Here is a 20,738-nt window from a genome sequence, read left to right as displayed (position 1 = left end):
AATAAGCACACACAACGAAAAATCCTTTATTTGAAATAATAAACCAAAAAAACACCCTCGTTCACCACTTTATTAAGCCCCGAAAACCCCTCCAGCTCAGACGTAATCCATGGAGGTCCCGTGACGCTCTCAGCTCTGCTACAAGAAGGTGACAGGAGCTGCAGTAGAACACCGCCGCTCCAGTCAGCTCCACGCAGCAACTGAGGTGAGTAGCGCAATCAGCGATGATGTCACTCAGGTTACTCGCGGCCACCACTGGATCCTCCAACTGTGACAGCAAGTCGCCCGAGTGACAGCGATGAAGTCACAGGTGAGTTGCAGTCTTGGGTGGGGGATCCAGCTAGCCGCGGGTAACCTGAGTGACAGCAGCGCTAATCGCGCTGCTCACTTCAGTCACTCAGGGGATTAGCAGTCACTGGTGAATCCTTCACGGGTAACCGCTAATCAGTACGCGACACTGACAGAGCCGCGGGATGACAATGAAGTCGGGTGAAGTTCACCCGAGTTAATTCTCATCGCGTGACGCTGTCTGTCTGCTGTCAGCGGGCATATAGCAACGTCATTGTGCATCACACACGGAACATTTCACACGGACAACACACGGACATTACACTTACGTATCTCACGCACACACGGACATTCCACACGCACACACGGCTAGCATACACAATCACACGGATGTCACACGTACCAGAAAAAGGTACAAAAAAACGGAACATGGACCCGAAAAATGGCGCGTAAGACACACACATGTTTTTTTCACAGACGTGTGAAGGGGGCCTTAGACTGTATGGGCTGCATTTTGAACACGCCCCTGTCATGTGACAGAAATGACTCATACCTAAAAGGTGCCCGTACAGTCTAGCATCTACAGAGGCCAAGCAGCAGAAGGGGTGGGAATAGATAGCAAAACCCGACCCACATATTAAATATTCTGGAGCTGCTATCAATCAAATAGCAGTACATTTCTGTAACTTTACTTGCACATATTTCTAAAATAAAACCTCCAATCTCAGAACAAAAGGTATGCTTACATTCAGCATCCTAGTGCCAGTATAGCACTGGCTTTACTTTATACATGAAAATCCTGATGGTTGGTTCCCTTTAACTTTTAATAGTCTGATCACTAGTGTAATGCATTGCAATGTACTCATACATACATTGCAATATATTACATATGTCAGTGTTTCACTAGCAGAATGTCTGTTAGACCATGCTCCTGGCATGTTCTAACAGGCCACCATGGCTGACAGATCAGGAGGTCATTATCTGACCTCCTGCTGTCACGGCAACTATCAGGCCCCCATGATCACGTCGCGGGGGTCTTGAGTGGGTGAAAAAGGGAGTCCCTCTCTCAAGCTTCTAAATTCTACGGTCACTACTGATTGCGGCATCTAGAGGGTTAAACAGCCAGGGCCTGTGAAGGCTGGAACTTGGTGCTGAGCTCCCGGTGGAGATCACACTTGCACAGCTCCTGTGCGCACACAATTGCCAGGCCATACCAGTATGTCCATTTGCAGGAGTGCACTGCAACATAGTATGTACCAGTACGTCTAATGTCAAAAAGGGGTTTATAAGAGGAGATAACAATGAATGTGCTATTCTGTGATTTATAACATGTTTTGCCCAATAACTCAAGTTTTATTTAAAAAAAAAAAAAAAAAAAAATTGTACATACAGATAATACAATGAGAAACAAAGCTTATCCCCTTGCTAGGGAATAGTTTGTTGTAACATGTTGGTTCATATGAAAACAATAAAAAATTTTGAAATTAAAAAAAATTGTACACATCTTACAAGTTCTTCCCTGGATAAGTGAACAATGAGAAAACTTACATTCTAGTTCATGGTAATTATATTGCCTGAAGTACAGGTAGATTCTCTGTGCATGCTGATTAATGTTTTCAAATCCAACTTAGAAATTGATTTTATGGGTTTTGTCTTGTGCGTTATATAGTATTGAATATATCAATTTCCTTATCACTCAGATCTCCGTCTATTTTCAGCCATTCAATAAGAGGAATAGAAAAAAATGGGTTGTCGTGCCACACTGCCAAATGGATTCAGGAGCGCATGTGATGTGATCAGTAGCTTTTATTGTTCATCGTTCTATGCGTTTCGGAGCTAGCATGCTCCTTCTTCAGGACCCAACAATACAGTGACCTCTGATGCCTTCCAATTGTACATCAGTTCTTGAAAAAGGAGCATGCTAGCTCCGAAACGTGTAGAACAATGAACAATAAAATCTACTGATCAATTTGGTTGCTCTCCTGAATCTATTCGGCTGCGCGGCACAACAACCCATTTCTTCTATTCCTCTGCTTGACTGTTTACCTCGTGGAGCTGCAGCAGCCGTTTTTTCATGCTAAGAAGCACACTACAGGGGTTGTGACTTGCACAACTTACCCAGGTGACCGATTCCCTACCCCTCCTTATACTGGTTCCAACCAGGATAAAGACGCCAGTTCTCCACTTTTTTGTCTTTTCAGCTTCATCAATTTAATTCCAGCAATTCAATAAGTACCTTCATGCTTTTCTGTCCAGATGAAGTGATGATGAACAAAGATGGAGCACTGGTTGTAGTACAGGGCTCTGATAATTGGACTGTAACTGTGTACAGATCCAGTCTTTACACACAGCTCAGAATCGAATATATGTTTATGTATATATCACCAAAATAACTTTCAAACCATTCTTCCACTTTTTAAGTTCCACAAGATTCTCTATAATGGAGGATGAAGGTGGTGAAGTGGCTGCTACTAACTTGCCCATCTGTATTCATCTTGTTTTTGGTTTGTTGTGGATCGCGTTAAGGCTATGTGCGCACAGTGCGTTTTTCGCGGCGTATTTGTGCGTTTTTCGGGTGCGTTTTTGGCCTCAAAACTGCATGACTTTGCTTCCCCAGCAAAGTCTATGAGTTTTCATTTTTGCTGTCCGCACACAACTGTTTTTTTAAGCTGCGTTTTTGAGCTTGAAAAAAAAAAAAATGGACATGTCAATTCTTTCCTGCGTTTTTCTGCGTTTTCTGCCCATGCAATGCATTGGAAAAACGCAGCAAAACGCAGAGATCAAAAACGCAGCAAAACGCGGCCAAAAACGCACCAAATCGCGGAAAAAACGCATGCGTTTTTTTCGACGCAGCTGCGTTTTTAGCGGCCAAAAACGCACAAAAGTGCAGCGTCAAAAAAACGCAGCATGCGCACATAGCCTTAGGCTATGACAGTGAAACGAGGACTCAAACTTTTGCTTTAGAACTTTAAAAAACACACAAGTTTATTCCAAAATATCATTCAATGAGAAATCAAATCAGGTATTAAAACTTTACAATATATTACAGTCTTTTAAATACTATAAAACTCCATAAAAAATAGTCTTTGTTCCTAAATTCCAGAATAGTATCTTTGGTAGGTGGCGGCCATTGCACAATGTTTTGCCTCAACTGGAATGAAACTTTACATTCTCTACTGTATTTTTTACATGGTTTGTGATAGATGAATCAGTCTTCTTAGAGAAGGATCCTTGAGAGGCATTAGAAGATCTTTGTGACAGAAGAATAAGTACAATAAACACTACAATATTGAAGTAGAAATATATTGACCTGAAAGACATAAGCATAAATTCATTACATTAGGATGAGCAAATTCAAAGTAGGAAATGCGGTATCACTGTGAACGTTATCTTTACCAATTATACACTGATTTGTCCACCATTGTGTCCTGAAAATTTCTTTAAGGAGCATATTTCACCAGTTTGAGAATGTTAAACTGGCCCCATCATGGAATGGTGGCTGCAGATCTGAGTAAAACATTAAAATTGTTTTAATTTCTCCTTTCTGTTGCAAAGATACCTTGTAAAGTTTAGTATATAATTTAGGTGATCGTTCAATTGGGCGTTATCAAGGTACTTCTTCCCTTGCATGAGATTCACCAATCATAAGCAGGCAGCAACACAAAGGAAAGAAGCATATGCCCTCTTCTCACTGATTTCTGCAGCTACTGTGTAGAAATACAACAGAGCTAAGTGATCTATCATTACAAACCCTTCCAGTCTCATTTCACAATGCTGTCAGCTCTCAACTGTCCCCCACACTGACTGCTGTGAGAGGGGACCTGGAAGTGCTTGTAAGGTTATATATGTCAGCCCTGCTTTATCTCTACCCTGGGAATGTTCTTTTCTTCCCTGCATGATGCTGCATGCATAGGATTGGTCAACCTCATGCAGGACAGCACAGTTGCTCAGTGGTTGGCACTGCAGTCTTGCAGCACACACCTGGGTTCAAATCCCCCCAAGGACAACATCTGCAAGGAGTTTGTATGTTTCCCCTGAGTACTCCGGTTTCCTCCTATACTCCAAAGACATACTGATAGAGAATTCAGATTGTGAGCCCCATTGGGGACAGTGATGATCATGTCTGTAAAGCACTGTGAAATTAATAGTGCTATATAAGTGAGTAAAATGAATTAAAAAAACCTCATGCAGGGGAAGAAGTACAAGCCCCAGAGACATATTGTGATGCTAGTCACTACTGATGGGCTGTGAGGAGGAGTGGTCAATAGGTCAGAGGTCAGATGCCAGGAGCGCTAGCAACAAACAAACACGTGGTTAGGTCATGACAAAGTTTAAAATTCCAAGATTTCCAAGAACGGATCAAGGCAAAGGGGCTAGGCATATTCATATTACATATTCTTTCATGGCAGGACGTTTAGGACCCCATAAATTATACAGGCGAGATTTAGGTAATTTGGCATTAGGGATAATATTGATAGCATAGTCATAACAATGATGGGGAGGTAATATCTCTTCCTCTTTTTCCAAGAATACATCTCCAAAGTTTTTGAGGTACCCCAGCAGACCTTCCAGACTAGCGGGGAAACACTGTACAGAACTGTTCTGACAATTGGGACTGCACTTCACAATATCCTTCGGACACTAATAAATGACAGGATTGTGAATATGCAGCCATGAAAATCCCATTACCAACCCAGCAAGTAAGTTATCCAAAACATAGCAGATGATGGACTCAGAGTGAAGTGTTCACACTTTAAGTGTGAATTCTACCGTTACCAGCTGCACAAGGTTCCAAAGTAACAGAGTCCTGTCAATGGCAAGAATTTGAATGGGTCTTTTCAACCTAACTGTCCCTAATCCTAATCTCAGAAAATTGATGAAGTTGGCTGCAGATCCACAGTCACTGAAAGCATATACAGACAATGACTGTTCTTGGAAAAATAATTCCACATTCATCAATACTTTCTCCGTTGAATAAAAGGTACCTGACTCCCTGGGTAACCTCCTCAACAATCATTCAGACTTAAAGGGGCTTTACACGCAACGACATATCTAACGATATGTCGTCGGGGTCACGGAATTCGTGACGCACATCCGGCGTCATTAGCGACGTCGTTGCGTGTAACAGCTACGAGCGAGTGTTAACGATCAAAAACACTCACCTTATCGTTGATCGTTGACAGGTCGTTCATTTTCAAAATCTCGTTGGTCGTTGTGGATGTAGGTTGTTCGTCGTTCCTGAGGCAGCACACATCGCTACGTGTGACACCCCGGGAATGAGGAACAACAGCTTACCTGCATCCTCCAGCAACGAGGTGGGCATGTCGTTAATGCGGCTGGTCTCCGCCCCTCCGCTTTTATTGGTCGGCTGCTGTGTGACGTCGCTGTGACGCGCACAAACCACCCCCTTAACAAAAAGGTTGTTCGCCACCCACAGCGACGTCGCTAGGAAGGTAAGTACGTGTGACGGGTGTTAGCGATATTGTGCGCCACGGGCAGCAATTTGTCCGTGACGCACAAATGACGGGGGCGGGTGCTTTCATGACAGACATCTCTAGCGATGTTGCTGCGTGTAAAGCAGCCTTTAGACGTTTCTCTATGGATTTCTTGCTTGATGGCGTATTGGGCAGTCCTTATGAAAAATCCCAGAGCAACCACAGTAGATGCAAAATCCAAGATCATGTTGACAACTCCTCTCAACTGTCTGAGAGTTAGCAGCTCGAACATCCATCAATTCTGTCTTAGGAAAGTGGTCCAATTCGGTAAAAATAACCAAAAATCGTGTCGTTAATCACGCCTTTCCTGACTCTTGCAAGCCAACCGAATGGCCTGAGTCATGGACTCTCCCAAGGATCAGGGCAGAGTATAAAAAACAAGAGCATCCTTAAGTGACTCTGAAAAGCCATGGAGAAACTCGCACCTGAGACCTGCATCATTCTACAGAATCTGTGGACCACTGCCAGAATTCGGTACTATAGTACACAGTAGTGTGATCATTAGAATTTAAACTGTACAAGCTAATATCTCCCCAACAGAGAGGAAGGAAAAAAAAAGGAAAAACTACGATTTGCTCAGCTCTGCAGCCACTTGTCTATAATTTAGCCAGCTTAACGTTGCTCAAAAGGGAAAAAGGTCATCTTTAAAGACTTTAAATTCCCATTATAGAAATTCAATAAATTATCACGACATGCGATCAAAACTCTCAACATGGTGCATTTCACATTACAATCCCTGAATTTGGCTACATATAACATAAACATCTCCCAAAAGAGTATTAGCATTTTTTTTTTCAAAGCTGGTTATCTCACGCCACCCATTGCAAGATATGAGGAGTTTTCATTGGCCAACGTCTGGTGAGCACAAATTACTGACTTGGCCACCTGACTGGGTCCTGCAAATAGATTTGCACCATCTGCAGGAAAGACATATTTGGTGGATAGCTAACCATTAATTTTGTCTAGTTTTCAAAACGCAGAGTACTGGTTCTTCTAGTTGGAGGTGGAGGCTAACATTTTCACAAGCCGTAAAAAAAGTAATACCAATAAAGTTATTTAAACTGTAATATCAGCGAATCATTTTTAGGTGGAAAGACAGAGGGTATACATACTTGTACAACTTAATGGTTGGTTCAATTGCCAACAGGAAAAAGGGAGCAACAGTGTAGGAAATGGCCAACTGTGATACAATCCATGTGATGATGTCATAAACAAATTTCTTGAATGTGGAGGAAATAAAATAATGGCGAAAAGTATTCCTCATCTGTAAATAAAAAATAATGACAATCATTACAGATTCCAAAATCCTCTCAAAATTGCAAAATCTAAATTAGCTTGTTAGAAACAAATGGTAAAAGTATCATCCTTGTGCTTGAACATGCTGACAAAGAAACCAGTATGACTTCTACAGAGATGGCCGTATGGATATGAGCAGCAATATACTGGCTAAGACACTATTTGTTTCAAAAGAAATACCTGATTTGGGCACAGGTCATTATGAAAAGAGGAGGTGAACTGTGGCAATAATCTATAGTAAGTGGTGGTTCCTGTGAAATTTGCTTAAGTATTACTTTTCGTTCTAATTATATCTGTGATGATAATGAGACTGCTGAAAAGTTGAACAGGGAGTCTACTACATAGCCTAGTGGCCAATGTGAAAGTTACATTTTTATTTATTTGTTGTGTATTATTATAGAAAATGTGTGCACTAAACATAAAAATCCTTTTAACAAATACATTTGGGGCAGAAATCTTTTTTAACTCACTGAAAAAGGCACATGAATTGTGATTGTTTCTTTTTTCTTGACAATGTGTAAAGTGCAACGAAAAAGGTGCCAGAAATGTGAAAGTGGAATGATAACCTGTGTGGTGGGGTGCTTAATCTTCAACACTTTCATTATTTCTTATAGAGGTTCTCCTGATCGGTATCAAACATCTGGGACCCTCAACAATCCTTAGGGTGAAGAGGCCACATCGATGATTTAGTTTTGCTATGTCTGAGGTTTTCCTGCACGAGTGCTCCCTTACAGGGATCTGCAGTCAACCCCATTCACTTGAAGCAGCCATGCTGCAACCTCCCCGGTCAGGATACATTGGCATCTGATCCATTGTGATTTGCCATCACCCCTTTTAAAATCCCAAGACCTATGACAGATCATTCTAAAGCTGTTTAAACAAGACACTGCCCCATACTTACTCCTCTTGCAGCCCACATCACAGGTATGGCAGTAAGAAAGGTGAAGTAGTACCCAGGATAAACCCCATGCCAAATGGCGGAAAGAACAAATGTTAAACCGGTGCGATATTTCGGTGCTCTGTCATAGCAAACTCTGCAAGGAAAAAAAAAATAGTAAGAAACAGACATCTGTTACATATGTTCTCCGTTTCATAGAAATCATTTGATACCAAAGACAGATAATGAGTCCCACATTTACCACAAATCCTGTACCCAGGGATTCATTGTTTGTCTCATATCTACGGAGTACATGAAGCATTTCCCTCATAAAGCAGCAGAACAATCGGATTAATGATTTACATGTTATCAGATTATTGCCAAGAATAAAAATGTATAATTAACATATTTGTATAGAAGAAAAGCGTGTAACATATTTTACCATTGATTTTACTAGATTTAATGTTTAATAATTTACCTTTTTAACCAAGCGGCAGTCTGAATATTCCAATTGTCTATGTACATTTTAAAACTTGTAGCCATCTAGAAGAATGAGAGACGACAAACACATTAATAATTGCCAGTAGACGCTTAAGATTCAATTATGTAACAAGGATTTCAGCAGTACCGTGCCTTAAGGCAGCCTTGTCTCTAGACTGACTTCGTGGCAAGGACATTCTGGGTTCTTAACCTATGGCGTCTAGTTCACTCAGCTCAATTAGCACGCTCCAGTAACCATGTTAAATGGATAAAAGACTGCAATCAGAGTGAAGCATTGCACTAAGGCAAAACATACATTATACTACAGTCTAAACCAAAAACACCTTACATTTTACATATATGGACCTATAGTAAAAAAGCATTATTCTACAAATAGAGAAAAATAAAAGTGAATAAAAAACATTAGTAAACCTGAAATATTTTTAAACAAAACAAACAAAAAAAATCAGGGATATACTGATTATTTCTGAAGAAGGGTAAAAAGTTCACCCTCAATCCCGCAGCCTCAGCTGGGGCAGGAAGCAATGATGTTCACTTTTTTGGTTACCTTACCGATGAGGCCTGTCACTGTCAGCAGCAGTCAAGTGACTAGAACAAGATGTCATCCCAGGCACGTCTGCTGACATTCATTTCCAGTCACCTGTTTGCTGAAACCAATCATTGGTCAGGTAACCAAAAAATGAGACGTCAACACTTCCTGTACTGGCTGAGAACTTTTCTAAGGCTGGAGTCACACTTGCAAGTCTCGAATGGCATCACCCGGTACGACCGCACACTCTCAAGACAGGAGAATCTCAGGTTCATAGAAATACATGCAGCCGTCTCACTCCTGTCCGGATAGTGTGCGGCCGTGCCAGGTGATACGATGAGAGTCGCTCGCAAGGGTAACTCCAGCCTAATTGAGTTTTTCCTGTGCTGGTTACATGGGTTATCCTATAAACAAAGTACTTTTTAATCAAAATCAATAGATCTTGGAACAATAATGAGTTGGATGTGTAAAAAAAGTTCCTGTGCTGAGATAATCTAATAAATGCCACTACTATGTACTGTTCAAAAATATTTGCTGGTACTCATCTCAGAGGCGAGGAGCGGGGGAAGGGGTGCTGTCAGGCGCTGCTGGCCGAGATTGAGAAGCGGGGTGGGAGGGGGGGTGCCGGGTGCCAGTGGAGAGAGTGGATGTTCATGTGAGCGCAAGTATGGGATTTGAATACTTCTGGCCACATTCTGATTTGATGTGTCCAGCCTCAGTCAATTCATTTTCATTGAGCATGTCTGTTCAGCACGTGACCACATCTATGTAGATCGCATACTTGCAGCTTCATAACCTCCCACTCTCACCGCCGGCACCAGAGAATCCTGACAGAGTGCAGTGTGCACACTGTGTAAATTCAGAAGGCTGCAGTCACATAAGAGTGACACATAGAGTGGCTGCAGACTCATCACAAATTTGGACAACCCCTTTAATGCTCCTAACAACATAAATGAAAACATAGTAACCCTTAACTTGTCAGACGGCACAAGACTTTATTAAAGAGATTGTCCACTACTTTAACATTAATGACCTTTCCTTAGGATAGATCACCAATGTCTGACTGGTCGGGGTCCGGCACCTGGCAACCCCGCCAGTTCCCTACTCTAGGTATCAGTGGTGGCAGGTAGCCGGAAGTGCTCAGTTCTGGATCTGCTCCGTCTTCTGATAGTGGCAGCAGTCTCCTATTAAAATCAATGAGGTGGATGTGCAGTACCCGGCCGCAGACACCATCAGAGGACGGAGCAGATCCAGAAATAAGCATTTCCAGCCACCTGCACCATAATCAGCTGATCAGTGGGGGTCCCATTGCGCTCACAACAGAAGCAATGCGCAAGTGGGACCCAGGCCTAATGATAAGACATTGTCAGTATCACAAATAAATATTTACATTCAGGTACCTTATAGATGATGTTGTCTCCGGTTGTTTCTTTCTATTCTTCTTCTTGTCCTGACGCAATGATGACTTTTCACATTCACATCTCGTCTCTGCAGATTTCCATTTTCTCCGGTCTTCTGTAACACATCCCGATATGATGCCCCTAAAAGTAGCAGAATGATTATAATACTTCTATTTAAAAATATCTGCCCTACACTGTGCCCCAGAATAATTAATGGCCCCTCACAGTATTCTCTGCACAAAATATGACCCACACTGTCCCTCTTATGGTACATGCCCTCCATATTCCCTCTCTTTGCAAACTGAGCCTACTGTTTACAGTGTAATTTACACTGTGTCCCCTTATACTGCCCAATATTTATACTGTGCCATCATCACACTCCCCCTCCTTGCTATAACCTCACACTGTCCTCCCATTCTGCCCCCTCTCTATACCACCCCCCTCCACTACCCAGTCTTTATGCTGTGCCCCTTACATTTTTATCATCCCTTACTGTCTCCTCACTACCTCCTGTGTGTCCATATACTTTTCCACCTCACTCCCCATCCTGCCCACTTGCTCCTCATACCATGTCACTCTTAATTCTGTGTCCTCAAAATTTCTTTCCAGTTCGCTCCACATCCTCTCTGTCCCCATGCATCACCCCACATCCGCTCTGTCCCCATGCATCACCCCTCATCCTCTCTGTCCCCATGCACGAAACCTCATCCTCTCTCTTCCCCTGCATGAAACCTCATCCTCTCTCTCCCCATGCATGAAACCTCATCCTCTCTCTCCCCATACTGTGTCCAAAGATACTTCCCCCTCCCCATCGTCTCTTCCTACCATACTCTGTCCAGATAGTTCCCCCCTCCCCCCTACTGTGTATATAGATATTGCCCCCTCCCCATCCTCTGTCCCCCCAAAGTGTGTCCACAGATGGTTCCCATTCCCCACCCACTGTCCCCCCCATAGTGTGTCCACAGATAGTTCTCTCCCCCATACTGTTTCATAAATACTCCCCTCTCACCCCATAATGTTTCTCTTCCATGTCTTCAGCTCCACAGTGGAGCACTTAACAGAGTTTATCTGCCGCCTCCCCGCTGCGGCCCTGACTTCTGGGTCAGCAGTGTGATCCGCTGACCTGATCACATGAAAGTCGTCGCGCTGACCCGGAAGTCAGTGCCAGGGATCACTGCTTCAATTGTCCACGCGTCTGACAGATACGAGGACAATTGAGTAGTGGGAACAGCGCGCTTCACTTTCTATCAGTGCGGCTGTCAGCATGACAGCCACGCTCAGAGAATAGCGGCTCCCACCCCGGCAGACTTCCACACCGCAGCATCAGGCAGCCCGACAGCGCCCCGCCAGCTCCTCCCTAGAGACGACTCTGGTTTGTGCCTCCACTCCACATGGCTAATTTGTATAGTTTACAAATTATACATGTGGACAGAGCCAGAGGCGCTCTTCAGATTTTCCGGTACGACGTACCGGCGCGTACCGCCGCAAAAACAGCACTGTATCAAATCATAAAGAGCTGCTACAGTTCATGGTTGGCACATACCACAGCTCCTGGCCAGGGAGGAAGCATAAGTCACTTATGATAAGTAAGTATAGAGATGTCACAGCAATGGCTTACAACTGCTGCTTTGAGGCAACATATCTGTGCCCTTTTACACAAGAAGTTCATCTAAGGCTATGTGTCCACGGTAGAATGTTGCTGCGGATTTTTCTGCATGAAAATCCGCGACTTTCGCGGCAAATCCGCACCTTTTTTTACCGCGGATTTGCCGCGGATTTTGATGCGGATTTTTTTTTTTTCACCCTATTCTATAGCCAAAATCCGGATCAAAATCCGCAACAATAATTGACATGCTGCAGATTTTTCCGGATCAAAATCCGTGGCAAATCCGCTGCGGAAAAATCCGCAGCATGGACACAGCATTTCCAAAATGCCATTGAAATGGCTTGGAAGTGCCGCTGCTGCAGATTTTCGGAAAATCCGCGGCTTTTCCGCGAGAAATCCGCGGCAAAATCCGCGCATTTTCCGCAGCGTGGACACATAACCTAAGGGTGTAGTGAGTATTTTTAATCCACATGTGCATTAAGAATTATAAAACATTGGGTAGCGGAAAATAAAAAATTGGAAATTTTTATTACTAATGTTATGTTATGTTAGGTGCAAATGTTTCATTTTCTCAAAATGGTCCACACACAATATATTACTCAATTTCTCCTTTAAAACACCACTCCAGCATATTCTTTTTTTATGTCACCACTGGAGTAGTGGTAGTTTTTGGCATTTTAGCTCATTTTTCCTTTGTGCCCTATTTTTTTCAATTTGTGCCTTTTTAAAGTCTATTTTGTATTTGTTCTCCTTTTTTCATGTTTGTTATTGTGGGTGGAGGTTGGGGTTTCCAGATGCTGGGTCATTAATTGTGACATTTTAGAAAGTAGCAAAAATGTTGCACAAATTTGCTTCAATCCCTCCCTGGAGTGATTTTATGTTCAGCTAAAATTTCTCCACAAACTTTGCGATATTTCATAGGCAGAAGTAATTTTTTGCACTGATAAATGCAAAAAAAACCATAAAAGACAAAAATAAAGAGCATCTTATATTTTGCACTAAATTTAAGAACCACAAGCACCATTTTGCAGAATTTGGCATAAAAAAAAGTCAACAAATAAAAGGGAAAAATAAAGCGACTAAAATAAATCTCTGAACGATGACATGCCCACAAAATGTTTACAAATGTTAACAAAAAACAGTGAAAGGACATTCATTACCTTGTAATTAAAGGGAACCTATCATGCAATTCATGCAGCCCAAACTTCAAGCGGCTTGCAGCGGAGCCTGGCTGCACGACTTCAGTCAGGTATATTATGCTCTGAAACGCTCCAGCATTTCAGAAAAATTATGCTTTAATGATTCGACTAATCTCGCCTCTGGCTCTGTCCTGGGCCGGTTTTTCCCAGCGCTGCTGCATGTAATTGACAGGTCTCCTCCTATGTACACGCATGTGACAGGTCTGTCAATGACCTGCAGATGTATTGGGATAAACCATCTGGAGGTGGCATGGACAGGTCGGTTGTGAGAGACCCGTCAACCACCTTTACCGGAGCTAGGAAAAACCCTGAGGAGGCAATGATGGAGTAGTCTCAGCTAATGCTATGGTCCCCTGCAATCCTGCAGTTAAGCTGCCAATGGTTTGAGCAGCTTGATTCGCCTTACAGGTTCACTTTAACAAGAATGGAATTATTCTTTACAAAACAGATATTCATTTAACAAGACATTTAAATTGTAAACTCACCTCTATATTCCATATATTAAGATTACTAATTAGATCCCATCGATAGTGGCCATTCTCATCTACTCCATTAAAGCCATATCCTGCAGCATTATTTACTGCATCAGCTAGGCAAACAAAGACTAGGTATTAGTAGAAATAAATATCAAGCATAATATAACTACTATACTACACGTAAATAATAGATCATAAAAACGTAGACATTTCTAAGAATGCACCAGTTTCATTATCTATGGGTATTTCTTTTTACATGTGTGTAGATTGTGGCCCATATACCAAAGCATTTAATATGCTAATCAGCACTTGTTTAGCTTCCATTTAATGTGCCAATCATTGTGTATGTACAAACAATATGCATACGAATGAACAGCAGTATGATTTTTTGCACTAGTGTGGATGTACATTAGGGGATGTGCGACTGACAAAATCTGTAGACCCACATAAGAGATAAAGTCAAAATCAAATGAGAACTGGCCATTTGTTGGTTAATTACTGCCATGTTTTACAGGGCAATGATCACAAACAAGTTCCCATGAACGCTAGTTCAGCCTATCATTAGTCTGTGTCATTGGTTCTATGTGATGCTATTGTACTACTACACTTGATTACAAGGTCAGGCTCACCGATTCAACAATACACTCATTTTTTATTATTTAATTTGATCGTATGATTTATCAGTTGTCCAGAAACATCATTCACCTGTAGATACAATGATAACTTGCAGGTAAATAGTGCCTAAATTATGTCTAGCGTCCTTACTGGAGTTGCAACAGGGAGAAAATTAGGTTATATTCGCTCTGTAGCTGCTTGCCTCCAGTCATCAGGGTAATGCTGGCAGCAGTAACAGCTCACTATTGAGTATAATCTCTCCCAAGCACATTGAGAGAAATTGTAGAATGGGGCTTTGTAAACCGCGCCAAAGATCACTGATGAAATCTTGGATTAATGTAAACTTTTTATTCTTGCACAGGTCTACGCGTTTCAGGAGACTCTGCTCCCTTCCTCAGGATCAAACAGGCATAAGTTACATCAAATCACATGAGATTTGATGTAACTTATGCCTGTTTGGTCCTGAGGAAGGGAGCAGAGTCTCCTGAAACGCGTAGACCTGTGCAAGAATAAAAAGTTTACATTAATCCAAGATTTCATCAGTGATCTTTGGCGCGGTTTACAAAGCCCCATTCTACAATTTCTCTCTGTTATCAGCCACCTGGGGTACTGCTGCCTTTGATCCGGATTTATGCTGTTACAGGAGTTGTGCCTTTCACAACCATCTTTGGTGAGTAGGATCATCTCCTTTATCACCCCCTGTCTGTCAGGGTAAGACCCTATTGCGCTTTTTTGTCTGCAGGTTCTTTTTATCTAAGCACATTAATTGACAGTCTTGTCTGCACACATGTGCTGTAGAGCAGGCTGTCAAAGTTCCAGGGAGGGATTACAACATCGCTCACCAAATAGAGAACGGTGACTAACTGCACTGCCCTGGTGACTGACAGTAAGCAAAGAACTTTATTTTCTCCTCATAGCTGCAACCACAGTAAACTGTCTATACAAAATTTAAATGCTATTTACTGCAAATTACCCTTTTATCTGCAGGTAAATAAGGTTTCTGGTTGTGATAAGCTCCCGTTATCCGCACTTTTCCACATTCTCTGCATTCAAGCTGATATGGATATGTGGATATGCCCCCTATCAAAGTGATGTCTTATGGATTTTATGACAGGCCACTACAAACCCCCTGTATAGAGTATGAATCCTCACACAGCCCCCTATATACAGTATAATCACCCACCTAGCCTCCTATATACAATGAGTCCCCAAATAGCCCCCCTATAGGAAGTATTAGCCACCACATAGCCCCTTGTATATAATAGGACAGTGACGTCACCTTAGCTGCTGCCTCAGTCGCACACATTGATTGGTGTAAGGAGCCAGTGGCTCTGTCCTCCACCAATGTATTCACCGCTATCTGCAACCTGAGAATGCAGATAGCATTTACAAGAGGATGCTGGCGGTGAGCAAGGTGGCCATGGTTTGTCCCATAGGCCACTGTTTTCAGTCCTTCAGCTGTCTCGGTCCACAGGCGGACCAGTTGTGACCTGCGGGACACACTTTGCACAGATCTAGTATAGAGAATAACGAAAGATCAAAAAATACAGCAATAAAAACAAAAAACTGGATTTAGACTTGGTGCTTAGCGAATCCCTCCACTCTGCAAGTGACCAATAGTAAAAAAAATGTGCCCCAAAAAAAAAAAAAAAAAAATACCTACATACATAACAGGCCCAATTGATCATTTTCAGGAACTTTTTAAGTCACTTTTCTTTTTTGACTTGTAATTTTTTCTACATTTTTTTGCATTACATTCATCAAAACGGAGCATTAGATTCATGAAATTTTGTACAATGCCCAAAATGTACTTTGTCATCAATTGATTTTGCTATCATTCAGGGGAAAAGATGCAGGTTTCAAAAAAGTCACAAAAAATAAGCCAAGAAAACGTGATTATATAAAATCACTCCAGTGGGTGATTGGAGCAGTCTTGCTCCAAATTTGCAACTTCTGAACAGAAAATGAAAGGTTAATGTATTTGCAATTTTCTGTATATGCGTTAATTTCTGTATAATGGTGGATTTCATGACGATTATTAACTTTGGATTTAACCAGTAAAAACAGAATATGATAGTATGAGGCAAGTGGATGATATTTTACAATCTCACCTCTCTGCTGCAAACATTAAGGCTATGTGTCCACGGTAGAATGTACCTGCGGATTTTTCTGCATGAAAATCCGCGACTTTCGCGGCAAATCCACACCCGCGGATTTGCCGCGGATTTACCGCGGATTTTGATGCGGATTTTTTTTTTTTTCCCCATTCTATACCCAAAATCCGCACCAAAATCCGCAACAAATAATTGACATGCTGCAGATTTTTCCGCATCAAAATCCGCGGCAAATCCGCAGCGGAAAAATCCGCAGCATGGACACAGCATTTCCAAAATGCCATTGAAATGGCTTGGAAGTGCCGCTGCTGCAGATTTTCGGGAAATCCGCGGCAAATCCGCGGCAAATCCGCGGCAAAATCCGCGGTAAATCCGCAGCGTGGGCACATAGCCTTACCTGTACGATAACTGATTATGCAGCAGACTCTCAGATTCACAGAAAGCTAATTTTAAAGGGGACCTTTCAACAATTTTTTTCATGTAGAACGGGTCTTAGTATGTAATAGTGGCTGCAAAGCAGACTAAAATGTTTTTTTATTGTTATTTTAATTTCCCCTCTCCATTGTAGAGATAATAGCAATTTGGCACTTAATGGGTTAAAAAAAAGTAAAGTCCAAGTGGGTATTATCAGACCGCTTTCACTAGGCGCATGCACTTGTCCCTGTATGATGCTGAGCAATCATAAGCAGGCAGCAACTATTAAAGGAAAGAAGAACACACCCCAAACATAGCTTAATGCTGTGAGATGTATGACAGCCCTGGTCTAACATGAGTGAGTGTGGGGTAAAGAGTAGTGCAGCTGAGTTTAGCAGAGTCACATTACAAACCCTTCTATCAGCTCTCCTGATTACTGAGTGTGTCAGTATCCCAGTATCACACTCATGTCTGCTGTGCTCAAGAAACGTCTAATCACCCTGCAGACTGATCAGGCTGTTATTATGTTTTCAATAGGAGTACTCTGCCTGGTCTGGTCTGTTTATGTATGGGATGTAACGTGACTTGTGTTGAGCGGACCCGGATCGGCAAAATCCGTATCCGCGCGGTTTGAGCGGCAGATCCAAGTCCGACCCGGACGCGGGATTCCGGGTGCACGATCCGGATCTTTTTTTTTTCTCTCTCTCGTCCCGTATTCCGATCCCCATTGACATATATGGGGGATTCCGCTCCCCATTTGATAGTCCACTCAACTCTAATATGACGCTACTCTGGTCTCACTGCTGAGTGAGTACAAGATAAGCACGGCTTCAATATTGAAATTCTCAATAAGGAGGTAAAATCTGTATGTAGTGAAGATTTCCCCATTACTGAGATAGGAGATGGCAGTTGGAGAGGTGAGATTCTACTTAGACAGAAGAGGGAGAAGTGGGAAGAGTTTGGCCTCTAGCGCCTCCATCTACCACTAGTTCCTCCCTCTTCTTAAAATCTCATCAGCACCAACTGCCATCTCCTATCTCAGTAATGGGAAAGTCTTCACTGAATACAGATTTTACCTCAGAATTGAGACTTGATAATGACTGATCAATTCTAGCAGAGAAAGAAGCAAACTTGTTTGATAGGATATATTACAAAGTTGCTTATTTTAATGTGTTCTACTGATTTATAAAATAAAAATTAAAATGACAGTTACGCTTTAAAATAAATGTTGTCTCATTAGGAGCAAAATACTCTGATTGGTATAATCTTAAAAACGGAAAGGAGAAATAATTAAATAAAGATGTTTTATTCTGCAATGCAGGCATTATAACATTGTGTCTCCAGTTCAACATTAAATATTGGGTGACTGCTACGCTCTAAGAAATCAGAAATAGCTGAATCCCTTGTTTTCCCATTAATAAAAATATTTGATAATATATTAAAATAAAAAATGTACTGTTACTTGACGCCACACACCCAGCAGGACGTTAGGACTCTATTTCAGCTATTGTTCCACTCTTGATATACTATGCTGTCCTCTGCGTGGCTTGTCTGACACTGATGATGGTCAAAATCAAGGTTTGGCAACAAAGCAGAGTCTTAATCTTCTCTGTTAAAGTTTTTGTATATTACCGCTCAAAGCCTGAAAGTAGCTCACCTAATGTCCAAGCAAAGTAATATTTGGGTTTACAAGCCATTGTGGAAATATAGAGGTAAACAAGCTTCCAAAGTAAAGAAGAATCTTCAATGAATTTGTCGTCCAACATGTATATGAGCGGGACAGCTTTGGATACAGTTAGGAAAAGAACAAGTGACACCACACAAATCAGGAGTTTGGTTATCACAGCATTCTGGAAAAAGAAGCAAAACAGCAACAGCTAAATTAGTCAGATAAATACAATGAATAATGCGCAATTTTTCTTGTTCATGCTTTTTCTTTTTTCTATTCTTTTTCAAGAGCCATAACGTTTCGATTTTCAACATAACAGTCATATGAGGCCTTGTTTTTGCTTAACAAATTGTAGTTTTCAAGGACATTATTCCCTGAATATATACTGATATACTGAAAAAATGTAAACATTTTCAATCTTTTACCCGTACATACAGTGGGTAAAATAAGTATTGAACACGTCACCAATTTGCTAAGTAAATATATATATATACATATACACACAGTACAGACCAAAAGTTTGGAGACACTTCCTCATTCAAAGAGTTTTCTTTATTTTCATGATTCTGAAAATTGTAGATTCACATTGAAGGCATCAAAACTATGAATTAAACCATGTGGAATGTAATACTTAAAAAAAGTGTGAAACAACTGAAAATATGTCTTATATTCTAGGTTCTTCAAAGTAGCCACCTTTTGCTATGATTACTGCTTTGCACACGCTTGGCATTCTCTTGATAAGCTTCAAGAGGTAGTCACCGGAAATCGTCTTCCAACAGTCTTGAAGGAGTTCCCAGAGATGCTTAGCACTTGTTGGCCGTTTTGCCTTCACTCTGCGGTCCAGCTCACCCCAAACCATCTCGATTGGGTTCAGGTCTGGTGACTGTGGAGGCCAGGTCACCTGGCGTACCACCCCATCACTCTCCTTCTTAGTCAAATAGCACTTACACAGCCTGGAGGTGTGTTTGGGGTCATTGTCTTGTTGAAAAATAAAATGATGGTCCAACTAAACGCAAACCGGATGGAATAGCATGCCGCTGCAAGATGCTGTGGTAGCCATGCTGGTTTAGTATGCCTTCAATTTTGAATAAATCCCCAACAATATCACCAGCAAACCACCCCCACACCATCACACCTCCTCCTCCATGCTTCACGGTGGGAACCAGGCATGTAGAGTCCATCCGTTCATCTTTTCTACAAAGACACGGTGGTTGGATCCAAAGATCTCAAATTTGGACTCATCAGACCAAAGTACAGATTTCCACTGGTGTAATGTCCATTCCTTGTGTTCTTTAGCCCAAACAAGTCTCTTCTGCTTTTTGCCTGTCCTTTGCAGTGGTTTCCTAGCAGCTATTTTTCCATGAAGGCCTGCTGCACAAAAGTCTCCTCTTAACAGTTGTTCTAGAGATGAGAAGGTGTGTCCAAACTTTTGGTCAGTACTGTATATATAGAAAAATTGCTATTGACATGAACTTCTCATCAGATGTTGGTAACAACCCATCCAATTCACACAGAAATCAAACCATAGATGTCCATAAACATAGTGACGTGTAATAATGAAAAATGACAGGTCAAAAGTATTGAACATGTTTACTGAAATGTATTTAATACTTCGTACAACACTCTTTCTTGGAGAGGATAGCTTCAAGACGCTTCTAGTATGGAGAAACTATTAGCATGCGTTGCTCAGGCGTGATTTTGATACATTCTTTCACACATATACTCTTCAAATTGTGAAGGTTCCATGGGCTCCATCTATAAACTCTGAGCTTTATTTCCTTCAAAACCTTATTGATGGCATTGGTTACAGAAGAATTTCTAAACTACTGAAGGTTTCTGTGAGCACTGATGGAGTCATAATCCGGAAGTGGAAACACCATTTCACTATAACCCTGCCACAACTACGTGATCCCCACAATATTTCAGACAGAGAAGTGAAATTAATTATCAGAAGGGTTGTCCAGAAGCCAAGAACCATCTATGCACACAAAAACCTGGAGTCAGCAGGTACAATTGTTTCAAAGATAACGATAAGCAATGCACTCAACCTCCATGGCCTGTATGCATCTTTTGCATGTCATCAAGCAAAACTCCATTGCTGAACAATAACCATGTCCCAGCACGTTTGCTTAAAAACATTTAGACAAGCCTATGAAATACTGGGGGAATAGTCTGGTTAGATGAGACCAAAATTGAAATCTTTGGATGTCATAATACACAACATGTTTTGAGGCCAAATGCCACTGAATATCACCCCAA

General features: G+C 41.7%; 1 protein-coding gene across 1 annotated transcript in view; it reads right to left on the bottom strand.

The window, feature by feature from the left end:
• Positions 1–3,302: 3,302 nt before the first annotated feature.
• MBOAT1 (membrane bound glycerophospholipid O-acyltransferase 1) overlaps positions 3,303–20,738 on the bottom strand; it is a 119,159-nt gene continuing 101,723 nt past the window's right edge. Inside the window, 6 exon segments of the mRNA XM_075316435.1 lie at positions 3,303–3,598; positions 6,896–7,047; positions 7,981–8,113; positions 8,435–8,499; positions 13,677–13,780; positions 18,468–18,660. Of these exon segments, the coding sequence (XP_075172550.1) occupies positions 3,436–3,598; positions 6,896–7,047; positions 7,981–8,113; positions 8,435–8,499; positions 13,677–13,780; positions 18,468–18,660 (810 nt within the window). The 3' untranslated portion in view covers positions 3,303–3,435.

Source organism: Anomaloglossus baeobatrachus, chromosome 6, assembly GCF_048569485.1.
Source record: "Anomaloglossus baeobatrachus isolate aAnoBae1 chromosome 6, aAnoBae1.hap1, whole genome shotgun sequence".
Classification (NCBI taxonomy): Eukaryota; Metazoa; Chordata; class Amphibia; order Anura; family Aromobatidae; genus Anomaloglossus; species Anomaloglossus baeobatrachus.
Note: the sequence above shows the minus strand (reverse complement) of the source record. Positions and strands in the feature narration are given on the sequence as shown.